At 46.7% G+C, this 12,935-nt stretch overlaps 1 protein-coding gene across 1 annotated transcript in view; it reads right to left on the minus strand.

Moving 5' to 3' along the window:
• Window positions 1-1,675: 1,675 nt before the first annotated feature.
• The window catches only part of LOC112071811 (uncharacterized), a 13,126-nt gene continuing 1,866 nt past the window's right edge, over window positions 1,676-12,935 (minus strand). The window contains exons 4-5 of the mRNA XM_024139240.2: window positions 5,498-5,678; window positions 1,676-5,411 (exon numbers count right to left, since the gene is read on the minus strand). Coding sequence (XP_023995008.1) covers window positions 4,845-5,411; window positions 5,498-5,678 — 748 coding nt within the window. The 3' untranslated portion in view covers window positions 1,676-4,844. The remainder of the gene's footprint in view (window positions 5,412-5,497; window positions 5,679-12,935) is intronic.

Genomic DNA, 12,935 nt, shown 5'->3' on the forward strand with positions numbered 1-12,935 from the left:
TACTTCTTAGGACGACCAACATACCAACACACTCTAACCCAACATACCAACACATTCCAACCCAACACACTCTAACCCAACATACCAACACACTCTAACCCAACATACCAAACACACTCTAACCCAACATACCAACACACTCTAACCCAACATACAACACAATCAACCCAACACACTCTAACCCAACATACCAACACACTCTAACCAACATACCAACACACTCTTAACCCAACATACCAACACACTTCAACCCAACAACACTCTTTTACCCAACATACCAACACCACTCTAACCCAACATACCACAACAATTCACCCAACACACTCTAACCCAACATACCAACACACTCTAACCCAACCATACCAACACACTCTAACCCAACATACCAACACCATCTTCACCAACACACTCTAACCAAACCAACAACCAACACACTCTAACCAACCATACCAAAACACACTCTAACCCAACATACCAACACACTCAAACCCAACATACCAACACACTCTAACCAACATACCAAACCACACTCAACCCAACAACACTCTAACCCAACATACAACACACTCTAACAACACACTCTAACCCAACATACCAACAACATCTAACCAACATACCAACACACTCTAACCCAACATTACCCAAACACACTCTAACCCCAACATACCAACACACTCTAACCCAAACACACTCTAACCCAACATACAAACAACACAAACTCTAACCCAACATATCTAACCAGCAATCATAACGCACCAACACTCTAACCCAACATACTCTAACCAACATACCAACACACTCTAACCCAACATACCAACACACTCTAACCCAACCCCAACATACCAACACACTCTAACCAACCCAACATACCAACACACTCTAAGCCCAACATACCAACACTCTAACCCAACATACCAACACACTCTAACAACCCAAACAAACCAAAACACAACTCTAACCCAACATACCAACACTCTTAACCCAACTACCAACACACTCTAACCCAGCATACCAACACACTCTAACCCAACATACCAACACACTCTAACCCAACCCAACAACCAAACACACGCTAAACCCAACATAACCAACACTCTAACACCCAACATACCAACACCTCTAACCCAACCCAAACAAACCAACAACACACTCTAACCCAACATACCAAACACACTCAACCCAACATACCTCTAACCCAACATACCAACACACTCTAACCCAACACACTCTAACCCAACATACCAACACCCAATGCATACACACATAACAGAGACTCAAAAAATGTATCTTCAAAAGTGTCATTATTAAAAGATTTTATTTTTGTATCATCAATGGTAAAAAGTACTCCGCAAGAGTAACACAGAGTGACAGCAAGTAAAGAGTGAGAAACAGAGAAGTAGTGAGAGAGAAGTAAGAGAGAGAGAGAAAGGAATGAAAAATAAAGAAGGTAGAAGGCAAAGTAGTAAGAATTCAGAAGGGAGGGAGGAGTTAGAGGAGAGGATAGAGAGGGAGAGGCAAAAGTAGTAGAATGTGGCAGAGAGGAAGGGAGGAAGTAGAGAGGGAGAGGAAGGAGGAGGAGTAGAGAGGAGGAAAGTAAGGAGAGCAGGAGGAGGAGGAGAGGTAGAGTGAGGAATAGAGGGATTGAGAGGAGAGTAGAGCGAGGAGGAGAGAGGAAGGAGTTAGAGGTGAGGGAGTACAGCATCTACTAAGATATAAAAAGGCAGTTGAAATAAACAAGACATATTATTTCTGACCAATCAGCGGTGGTCTCTGCAGTAGAAAACATACATGGAAAAGAGATCACAAAAATCTGTGCAATCAGTTTCTCTGTCACAAAACAGCTGTATAAAAAACACAAGTAGGTAGAAGTGGCCCTTAACCACAGGRCCGGGGTCAGGTGTGTTTTCAACCCCTAATGGTAAACGTTAGGATTGGGGGTAGGACAAATCTGATCCTAGACCTGRGGTTAAGAGCAACTTATACCTCAAGCATAAAAACATCCCCCAGCCCCAAGTAAAGATGGTAGGTAGGTAGGTAACATGGAGGCTACCAGTGATTGTGTGTTCAGTTGTGGCTCTCCTTGGAGAAAGCTATAGGGAGTATGGATGCAACCATATGAACTTGTTATAGCACTGCTTTACTGGAAGCTCTGCATATAAACAGTTTATTAAGCATAAGTAAACTCTTTGTAAACCATGTATCATGTACACCAGTTATTTCCTCTGGAGCTCAGCTGGTAGAGCATGGTGCTTGCAATGCCAGGATAGTGGGTTTGATTCCAGGGACCACCCATATGTAAAAATGTATGCACGCATGACTAAGTCGCTTTGGATAAAAAGCGTCTGCTAAATGGCATTTATTATTATATTTCATTTGTAAATACATGTGTATTAATMATTTGTTATGAGGAATATATCAATCATGTTTTAGTCATATTATGTATAGCAGCTTGCGATGATGGTGCAAAATAAATATTCATACTGCCTSCCTTTCAGCTCTGATCCTCACATGTTTTTCAAGTTTGATGAGCGCCAAGAAGCACACAGGAGATAGTAAGKACTGATCACATCCTCCAGTCAGACCTACATAATCAACTATAAATACACCCCAGAGAAGAGGCAACTGTCAATCTAAACACTGAAATAAATTAGCCACTGTCGTTAGTTCATACAAGACTATGATGTATATGTATAGAATACTGTTGTGTTGTACACATGACCACTGCACAGGTTGGAGTAGAGGTTGCCTTGCTGTTGTGGGATCTGTAGGTAGCTAGTTTTGCCCAACAGACCCCTGGAAGCCAGATAAGAGATTGAAGGCAGGAATTAGGCGTTGTGTCCTGTGTTATCCGACTGATTGTGCACTGTGCTATTAAGAAAGACAASCAAACTATCAAAATGTAGTAGAAAATGCTTTGAAAGAATAAAATGCRTCGMTTTTTTGTACACATCCTATTTGGTAAAGGCACAGTAGTCCAATCATCCCCCCAAAATGTGTCCCATCATAACAGTAAAAACCACAAACCGTTGTACAGCAACTTTCCCAAGAGCATCGGTCAACCAATTGTAAGTTCAAAGAGCGAGAAACACAGCTGCCAATTAATAAATAAAGGTAATAAATAAACGCAGCYTTGTCAAGTCAACATGTGAATAAATAAACAGGATTTATGTCTGTCTCTGTCTGTCTGTGAGTGGACTCTTCTCTCAGGGTGGTCTTTAGAGTCTCTCASTGAGCCATTTAAAGGATTAAGTTGTCCCTAGAAGCTGATCTAAGGTCTGTTTGGTATTCTATCTCCTACCGGTTAGGCCATTGAATTTTGATTTACTGTTTAACGGATAACCCGCTTCACATTTCTCCACACAGAATAAAACACAGTTGRGTTTCATTCGTTTCACAGTCATAATCGATCTTCACCCAAAACACCTTGCATCCGTCTTCACAAACAGATTGTGTCATGTTGGTGGATTGACATTGAATCGATTCTAAACCTCTTTAGACTTCAGTAGAGGTCCCTGCCACGTCCTCTTAGATGTTATTCAGCTCTAGAGGTCATTCAGTAGTCTAATGGCATCTGGCTAGTTGGATTATTCCTCACTTCTATCCGTAATGCCTCGGTCTATTGAACTGTCTGTCTGCTGTTATTCACTGGAAGCACCAGGAATATCATTCCAGGAATATAACTATCCTTAATCCCCAAATCTTATCCCACCTGTCSTCCTAACCATCCTCTCCTCGTCKCCTCTCACCTCCTTGCCTCCAAACACCTGAAACCCAAATATCCCTAAGCCAACAGCGTTTCCATTAAGTTTGCATAGRGGCATTTACCTTTTCTTAAGTGGAGTAASAGAGTATACCAMWCGGTCAATCAGAGATCCAATATTCTATAAACAAYCGATGGGCTTTAAGARGTGCTTACCAACCTTCCCAATCTACAACTACTATTTGTGCAAAAAAATCTGATTGTTATGGAACTGTGATTATGATTCACAAGGACACATTCTGTCCTCATGTAGTAATAACTGTAGTCTCTCAGATATCATTTTCATTAATGGTCCTAATTGTGTTTAGGTAGTTGCAAAAGATCCATCATTAAGGAAACACATCAGCACCTAAAACCATGGCTGCAGTCCAAATTCAAATTAGAGAGTGATGATCGGAGAGGCAACGTCCTTAGTGGAAATCTTGAAGTTGAGCTTAAAAACAACCAACCTAAAGCTATTCATGTATCTAGCAAGCTAACGTAGCTAGCTAGCTAAAGCTATCCATAGKTGGCTAGCTAGTTTTATAGTTTGGTCATTTATTGCAATACATTTCAGAATTCCCCAAAATATGTTTATGAAGCTAGCTAGGTTTTATAGGCTCCTCACTACGAGACTAAGCCAATTTAGCAACGCTAAAATCAATGTCATATATATATATATGACATTGATTTTAGCAAGCTAGAATCATCATTTTGTCTGACAGGCCGAAAATGCAGCGGTGGTGAGTGAATGTGACATTCGCGGCCACCGGAGTATGATACSTGACTACAATTTGCATTGAATTGTGGGTCATATAAACCCCGCAAGTGATCAAAGTTCTTCACTCGTTCCCTCGAGCTAAATCGAGGGCCGAGGGGGCAACGTTAGTGAATTGGACCTCCACTTAAGATGGCAATKAAACTGCATCCGGTTTCAAAGGGGATTCCCCCAAGGGAAAGTGGCTAGTGCAAGGGCTGAGGGGCTAAAAATAAAGTGTTTGGACTGCAGCCCATTTCTACCCCTGACTCTCCCTATCACAGCAGCTTTAGCATGTTGACGTAGTCACACTAGCCTGCTGGTCGGAGTGTGCTRAGTGCATCAGGTCTATAAAGGGGCGGGGTTAACCCTGCTCTTACACTCCACCCTTTTCAAAGGCTTTGCCGTGATTGAATGAGCSTGGACCCGCCCCTGACAGGTCTTTACGGTCTTTTTCCCAGTCTTCCRGGCAACAGGCTGGCTTTGGCACCCGATTGGCTGCTGCTGGCTTTGGAGGTTGTTGAAGGGCGTGGTGGAAGAGATTACGCTGTCCTGCATMMCTGGACTGCCCCTGGTGGTGGGAGGTGGCATGACAGGCAGCAGSTGTTTCCCCTCCATTGCTTTCCAGGGGGAAAGGATGGGCACTACAAGGACCGAGGTGGGACCYGGCTCAGAACAGAGCCCCGCTTTGWTGCTRGATGACTCTRCCTCTCTCTCTTTGCTYTCCTCATKTTCCTTTCTCTCATTCTCTTGGTCGCTGGTGGGGTCCTGGYGGTGTGGGGGTACCCCTGYAGTTGCKGAGGGYACGTCTCRCCCCTCCTTCCCCCTCTCCTCTCCTCCKCCGSRGTTGAGCCTCTTAAAGAGTACAGGAGGAGGGGTGTCAGAGTCTGTGTCTGACCAACTCAGTCTGCGCTTCTGGAGAGAGACAGAGAGAATGTTGTCAGCCACAACTTATCAACATATTATTGTGTATGTGCGCGTGAGTGTTTGTGTGTTCTCACCTTCACAGGGATGTGCGACTGGTCTCTGTGCCTGTGTGGGGGGTTGCTGCTGGGGCTGTCCCGGGGGGAGAGGRGAGGGGGGAAGAGGGTAGGGGCGGTAGGTGGGGCCAAGGGGGACACCTGTGGAAACCACATCTTCAGCATCGTCTCCACCTGGAGAAGAGTGTTCATATACTTTTCCCTATGGAGGTGGAGATAGAGGGAGGAGAGAATGGAGAGATAGAGGGAGGAGAGAATGGACAGATAGAGGGAGGAGAGAATGGAGAGATAGAGAGAGGAGAGAATGGAGAGATAGAGGAGAGAATGGAGAGATAGAGGAGAGAATGGAGAGATAGAGAGAGGAGAGAATGGAGAGATAGAGGGAGGAGATAATGGAGAGATAGAGAGAGGAGAGAATGGAGAGATAGAGGGAGGAGAGAATGGAGAGATAGCGGGAGGAGAGAATGGAGAGATAGAGGAAGGAAAGAATGAAGAGATAGAGAGATGAGAGAATGGAGAGATAGAGGGAGGGAGGAGAGAATGGACAGATAGAGGGAGGAGAGAATGGAGAGATAGAGGGAGGAGAGTGTTTTCAAACTCTAATGTAAATCGTGTTAGGGATTAGGGGAGGACAGTTCTGACCTAGACCTGTGGTTTGAAGAGCACTTATACTCAAAGCATTAAAAATCACTCCCAGGCCCGCAAGTAAAGATGGTAGGTTAGTAACATGGGGCTACCAGTTGACTTAGTGTGTGTTCAGCTTGGTGGCTCTCCTTGGCAGAACAGCTTAGGCGTATGGATGGCAAGACCATATGAACTGTTATAAGCGCACTGCGCTTTACTCGGAAGCTCTGCATATAAAAACAGTTTTATTTTAAGCATAAGTACCTCTTTGTAAACCATGTATCATGTACAGTTATTTCCTCTGGAGCTCAGCTGGTAGAGCATGGTGCTTGCAATGCCAGGCTGTGGGTTTGATTCGCAGGGACGACCCATATGTAAAAATGTGATGCACGCATGAACTAAGTTGCTTTGGATAATAGCGCGTCTGCTAATTGGCATTTATTATTATATTTCATTTGTAAATACCATGTGTATAATATTTGTTATGAGGAATATAATCAAATCCTGTTTTTAGTCATATTATGTATAGCAGCGTTGCGAATGGTGCAAAAAATATTCATACTGCTCTCCTTTCAGCTCTGATCCTCACATCGTTTTTCAAGTTTGATGAGCGCCAGAGGCAATCAGGAGAATAGTAAGACTGATCACAGCCTCCAGTCAGACCTACATAATCAACTTAATACACCAAAGAAGAAGGCAACTGTCAATCTAAACACTCGAATAAATTAGCCACTGTCGTTAGTTCATACAGAGACTATGATGTATATGTATAGAATACTGTTGTGTTTGTACACAGACCTACTTGCACAGGTTGGAGTAGAGGTTGCCTTGCTGTTGTGGGATTGTAGGTAGCTAGTTTTTGCCCAACAGACTCTGGAAGCCAGATAAGAGATTGAGGCATGGAATTAGGCTGCGTTGTGTCCTGTGTTAATCTCAGACTGATTGTGCACTGTGACTATTAAGAAAGACAAGCAAACTATCAAAATGTAGTATAAGAATGCCTTTGAAAGATAAAAATGCTTCGTTTTTTTGTACACATCCTATTTGGTAAAGGCACAGTAAGTCCAATGACCTTGGTCACACATTCGTCCCTCAAAATTGTCATATAACAGTAAAAACCACAAAACGTTGTACAGCAAGCTTTTCCCACAGAGAGGTCATACGTTCACCAATTGTACAGTTTCAAGAGCGAGAATCAACAGTGCCGAATTAATAAAAAAGGTAATCAATTAAACGCCAGTGGAAGCGTTGTCCAAAGTTCAACATGTGGAATGAAATACAGGTATTTGTTGTCTCTCTGTCTGTGAGTGACTTCTTCTCTCAGGGTGGTCTTTTAACGTCTCCTACAGTGAGGCCATTTAACAGGAATGAAGTTGTCCTAGAAGCTGAATCTACAGGTCCTGTTTGGTATTCTATCTCCTACCGTTAGGCCATTGGAATTTTGGATTACTGTTTAACCGGTATAACCCGCTCACATTTTGCTCCACACAGAATAAAACCAGTTTCGTTTCATCGTGTTTCACAACGCATAGACGACTTTAGGCACCACCACTAACAACACTTGCAATCCGTCTTTCACCAAACAGTTGGTGTCATGTTGGTGATTGACAAAGTTGAATCGATTCTAAAGACCTCTTATAGCTTCAGTAGGTCCCTGCAGTCTCGTCGCCTAGAGACTTCGCTCTAGGATGTTTAGTTCTAGTGCCTGTCTCTTTAGTAGTGCATTCGAGGGTTTTCAAGTCGTTAGGGCTTGGATGGTCATGGCTGGGTGTCTAGTTTGGAGTGTTGGGCCTGGCGGCTGGTCATTCGTATCGCTGTTAACGGTGCCCGTCGTCGTCCTAGGGTCTGAACCTGTCTGTTCTGCTGCTTATTCACCTGGGGAGAGAGCATCCAGCGCCATATCATTTCCAGGAATATATACTATTCGTTAATCCCGAAATTTGATCCCTAGTGCTGTCGGTCGCCTACAACTCCTTCTCTGCTCGCCCGTGTGCTCGGGTCACAGCTTCCTTGCCTCCAAATTCCCTGCGGGTGCTGAAAGCCCAAATGATTCGCTGTAAGGCCCATACAGCGTTTCCACTTTAAGTTGTGCATTTGAGCTGGCATTTTACCTGCTTTTTTTCCTTTAAGGGGGGTGGGCACCGTACACTGCAGAGTCTGGACTCTAGACTGGCTCAATCAGCAGATGCTCATATATATTGATATAAACGTAGCGCATCGGGGCTTGTAAGACGTGCTTACCGCTAAGCTTCCAATTTCTACAACCTTAGCCGTATTGTGCCAAACAAATGACTCTGACTCATTTGTTTACGCGCGCGGCGTTTAACCTGCGTTTGTCGATCTTAGGTAGGTTCTTTACCAAGGACAACTTATTCTGTCCAAGGGAGTCCCTACTGGCTGGCTCTCATGTTCCCGGCCGGTACCAGTTAAACGTGTAGTCTCTCAGCGACTATTCATTCTTCTTTCCATCTTCTCCGTACTAGGCGCTTGCGGGATTCTCCGTACCTGTGTTTCTAGGTCATGTTTCGCGCACTCTCCACCTAAAATGATTCCGTTGCCGCATCCAATTAGGATTAGAGATCCATGGCCACTTCAGGAGCACTTATAAAACCATCGGCTGCAGCCGGCCTCAACAATTTCTACAATGTATAGAGAGCCTGGACTGTTGAGTCAGCACGCTGATGCGGTCAATCGTCCCTTAAGTGGTCATACATGCTAGTACTAGTCTGATCCGTATATCATATCTAAGCCCATACTCTGTTTTTTGGGTCGTTCGAAAGACGCTATTGCTCCATGCCTTCGGGCGTCATGCGCCCCCTCTAGGCAAGCCTAAGTATGCTACCACTAGCTAAGCTGATCATTGAGCACGCGTCTGGACCTCTGCTTAGTTCCTCTTTAGTAGCGTTGGCTGCTCATTGCTATTGCAAGGCGGACTGGCCCTCCAGATCATTTCCGCTCAAAAAGAGGTGTTATGTAAACAGCTTAGGCTGACCGGGTTTGTTGATAGGTCTCTCAAATCACATCCACAGAGACTGATTAGCAATGCTCGTCTTAGCCTAACGCTAACATCAGATGTTTTCGACTTATACTAAGCTACGTGTAGTATGGACATTTTGCCGACGAGGGACTCTTTCTAGCCAACAGCTATGAACTGTCTATAATTTTTTGTCTGACAGGGGTGCCGAACACTGCCAGCGGTTTCGGTTGTAGGCCATGAATCATGTGACAATATTCGCGCCTTCCCGTGGTCACGCGCGCTCGGTCTTGGATCGTAGTCCTGATCCTGTGACTAACGATATTCTGCAATTGAATTGGTGGGTAATACTAACGCAAGTGATCAAAGTTTCTCTCTCACCGCTTCTGTCCCTCCTGACGCTTAGAATCGACGGGCCGCGGGGGCCATGAGCGTTAATCGATATTGGACCTTTCTTTCATCTTAAATGGCACTCAAACTGCATCCCGGTTTCAAAGGGATTCTCCACCAAGGGAAAGTGGCTAGGTGCGAAGAGTGGCTCGAGGGGGCCTATAAAGATAAAGTGTTTGGGGCTTGGAAGCTGACTCACGTGCTCCTATTTTCGTATGTGCGCCGGCCTTGCCCGGTCTCTGCCTATCGCCGGACACTGCTGCCCCTGTCTGTCAGCATGGCTTCACGAGGCCGTGCTGAGGTGTCCCAGCACTCTCAGCTTTCTGTCTGGTCGGATTCGTGCTGCCGCATGGGGTTTGGTTCCGTTTCAGGTTCTATATTAATGGGGTCTCGCGGGGTTACACCCTGCTCCTTACATCTCCAGGCCACCGTGCCTTTCAACCAAAGCGTTTTCTTTGCCAGTGATTGAATGAGCGTGGACCGCAGTGCGCTTCCTCTCTACGTAGGCTCTTTTTGGTGAGAGGTGTTCCGCAGGGGCTTCGTGGCACTTGTGCCCTATAACGCTGGTTGGCCAACTTTACCTTGGCTCCTCTGCTGGCATTGGTGAGCCCTCGCTGCTGCGCTTCTCGGGAGACGCGTGGTCGTTGACCAGTTGGGCGTGTCGGATGGCGGGCTGAGAGATGTACGCGGCTTCCCTGCCCTCATCGGCTCGGACTGGTCCCCGGTTGGGGGCAGGCTGGGGCACGACAAGGGTCTCAGCAGCGTGGTCCTTTCTCCTCCCTCATTGCTTTCTCATGGCGACAAATGGTATGGAAGCACTACAAGACCGTGAGGGTTCAGACCCTACGGCCTCAGACACAGGAGCCCGGTCGGCCGCTTGGATGTGATGCGTGCTCTGAGCACTCCTCGGTCCACTCGTTCTGGTGTCTTGGTGGCGGGGTCGTTCCATCAGCTCTTTTCCTCTTTCTCTCCATCCTTCTCTTGTTTCCAGCGTCGCGCTTTAGGGGGTGGAAGTCCTTTGGCGGAGGTGGTTGGGGGCCGCTACCTGCACCTCGAAGTGTGCTATTGAGGGAGGTATTGTTCTTCTTCCCCCTCTCTCCCTTGGCCCTCCGGTCGGCTCGTTCCTGCCACCCACCTGTGCGCGCTGGTGGCATGGCTGCCTCGGTTTATGGGTTATACTAGGAGGAGGGGGGTGCGTGTCAGTGTTCATGTGGTCTTGGGACACAACCGACTCAGTTTCTCTGCCGCTTTGTTACCTGCTGCTGGAGGGAGCAGCTGAGCCGTCAAGCGAGATTGTTGTGGGTCGAGGGCCGGTCACGCCACTTATGTCCGAACACGCCAGGCGTGTTATATTCCCACCTTGCTGGTAATGGTGTTGCGCCGGGGGCTCGGATGGAGGAGTGTTATTCTCGTGCTGTGTGCTCTGCCACCGCAACTGGAGGACAATGCGATATCGGTGCTCTTGCCTACGCTGGTGAGCGGGCTGTTGTTGGCTGCGTAGGGCCCTTGGGTCGAGGGGGACGAGCTTGCGTCTTGAGTGTGTTGGCTGGATCAACAGTGGACTTGGGTTGATCGGGGCTACTGGTTATACTGGCTGGGTGGGTGGCCAGAGAAGGGATGGGGAGGGTTCCTGTGGATGGCGGTGTATGACCACGGATGTTCAGTCACCTCGGTCTCCACCTGCCTGGGAGGAGGCAAGAGTGCGTTTCATTTATATCTTTTCCTTCTAATTGGAGTGGCAGAGTCAGGATGAGGGAGGAGAGAATGGAGACCTGACATTATCCAGACGTGGCCACGGGGCAGGAGGGACGGGGGAATGTCAAAGGTCAGAGAGTGTGGACGGGCACCCTACGCCAAGTTCGGAGGAGATGTCTGACTGAGGCGACGGGCAGGCAGCACAATGAGATGAGACGGATAAGTGGTCAGCAGAGAGACCAGACCAGTAGTCTTACCGAATTGTGAGAGTATATGGAGTTGAGAGTCATATAGGATGATGGCAGGAGGTGGAGACATAGTGGATTGAGATTTGAGAGTGTGCATTCAGTGTCCAAAGGGGATAAGGTGAGAGGATAGGATGAGGACTGGGTGTGAGTATGGGTGGGAGGAGATGCTGTGAGGGGACGGAGTAGAGAGGGTGGGAGATGAGTAGCGGGGTGACCAGTGGGAGAGGGAATCGCGGCGAGGGATATACGGAGCAGGAGGACACGGGAATTGTGGAAGAGGGATCAGCAATGTATTGAAGAGAATGGAGAAGTGAAGGGAGGGAAGCGAAGAGGAAGACTGAATGGATGAGAATAGAGAGCGGAACGGAATTGAGAAGGATTGAGCTATCAGAGGCGAAGGACGATAGATGGAAGAGTATACGATGAGGTACAGTAAGGAATGAAAAAGAGATAAGCAGAGTAATAAGGGCGAGAGATGTAAGATCTGGTGAGAGTAAGAGAATGGAGATGATAGAGGGAAGAAGGAGAGATTAATGGAGAGAGGAAGAAAGAATTGAAGAGATGAAGAGTAGGTCGAGAATGGAAGAAGATAACTGGGGAGGGTGAGAGGAAATGGAATGGAGATGAAGAGAGAGGAAGAGAGGAGAAGAGAGAAGAATAGGAGAGGGAGGAGAGAATGGAGAAATAGGAGAGAGATGGAGAGAAGGGATGAGAGAGAGGAGAGAGGAATAGGAAGAAATATGGCTGAGAGAGGGGAGAGAATGGAGAGATAAGGAGGAGAGGAAGGAAGAGAATGTGAGAATGATAGAGGAAGAGAGGAGAGACGGGAGAGATAGAGAGGCAGAAGAGGATACGAGAGAGATAGAGGGAAGTAGGAGAATAGGAGGAGAGGAAGAAGAGAGATGAGGGAGAGAATACGAGACATGGAGGAAGAGAGAAATGGGAGATGAAGGGAGAGAGAAAATGGAGAGATTAAGGGAGGAGGAGAGATGAGAGAGATAATGGAGGGAGAGGAGAGAAAGGAGGAGAGTAGAGGGAGGGAAGAGGAAATCGGAGAGAGAAAATGGAGAGAGTAGGAGAGTGGAAGGAGAGAGAGAGGAGGAGTGATTAGGGAGGGGAATGAGTAGAAGAGGGGAGAATGGAGAGATAAGAGGAGAGAGGAGAATGGGAGGAGCGATATGGAGAGATAGAGAGAGAGATGGGAGATAGGGAGAGAGAGATGGAGATGATAGGAAGAGGAGAGAATGAGGAAGAAGAGTAGAGGGGAGGAGGAGCAAATGGAGAGATGGAGGAGGAAGGAAGAGAGATAGAAGAGGAGAAATGGATGGATGCCGGGAGGAGAAGGAGTAGCGATAGGAGAGAAGGAAGATGGAATTGGAGAGATATGAGAAGGAAGAATGAGAGTGAGGAGGATAGATGGGGAGAGAGAGGAAGAATGGAGATAGATGGAGGGAGAAGAAGGACGAGATAGAAGAGGAGGATTATGGAGTTTAGAGAGCAAACAACCCTTCAAGATGAGCAAATGTGC

Source organism: Salvelinus sp. IW2-2015, unplaced genomic scaffold (genome assembly GCF_002910315.2).
Source record: "Salvelinus sp. IW2-2015 unplaced genomic scaffold, ASM291031v2 Un_scaffold1727, whole genome shotgun sequence".
Taxonomy (NCBI): domain Eukaryota; kingdom Metazoa; phylum Chordata; class Actinopteri; order Salmoniformes; family Salmonidae; genus Salvelinus; species Salvelinus sp. IW2-2015.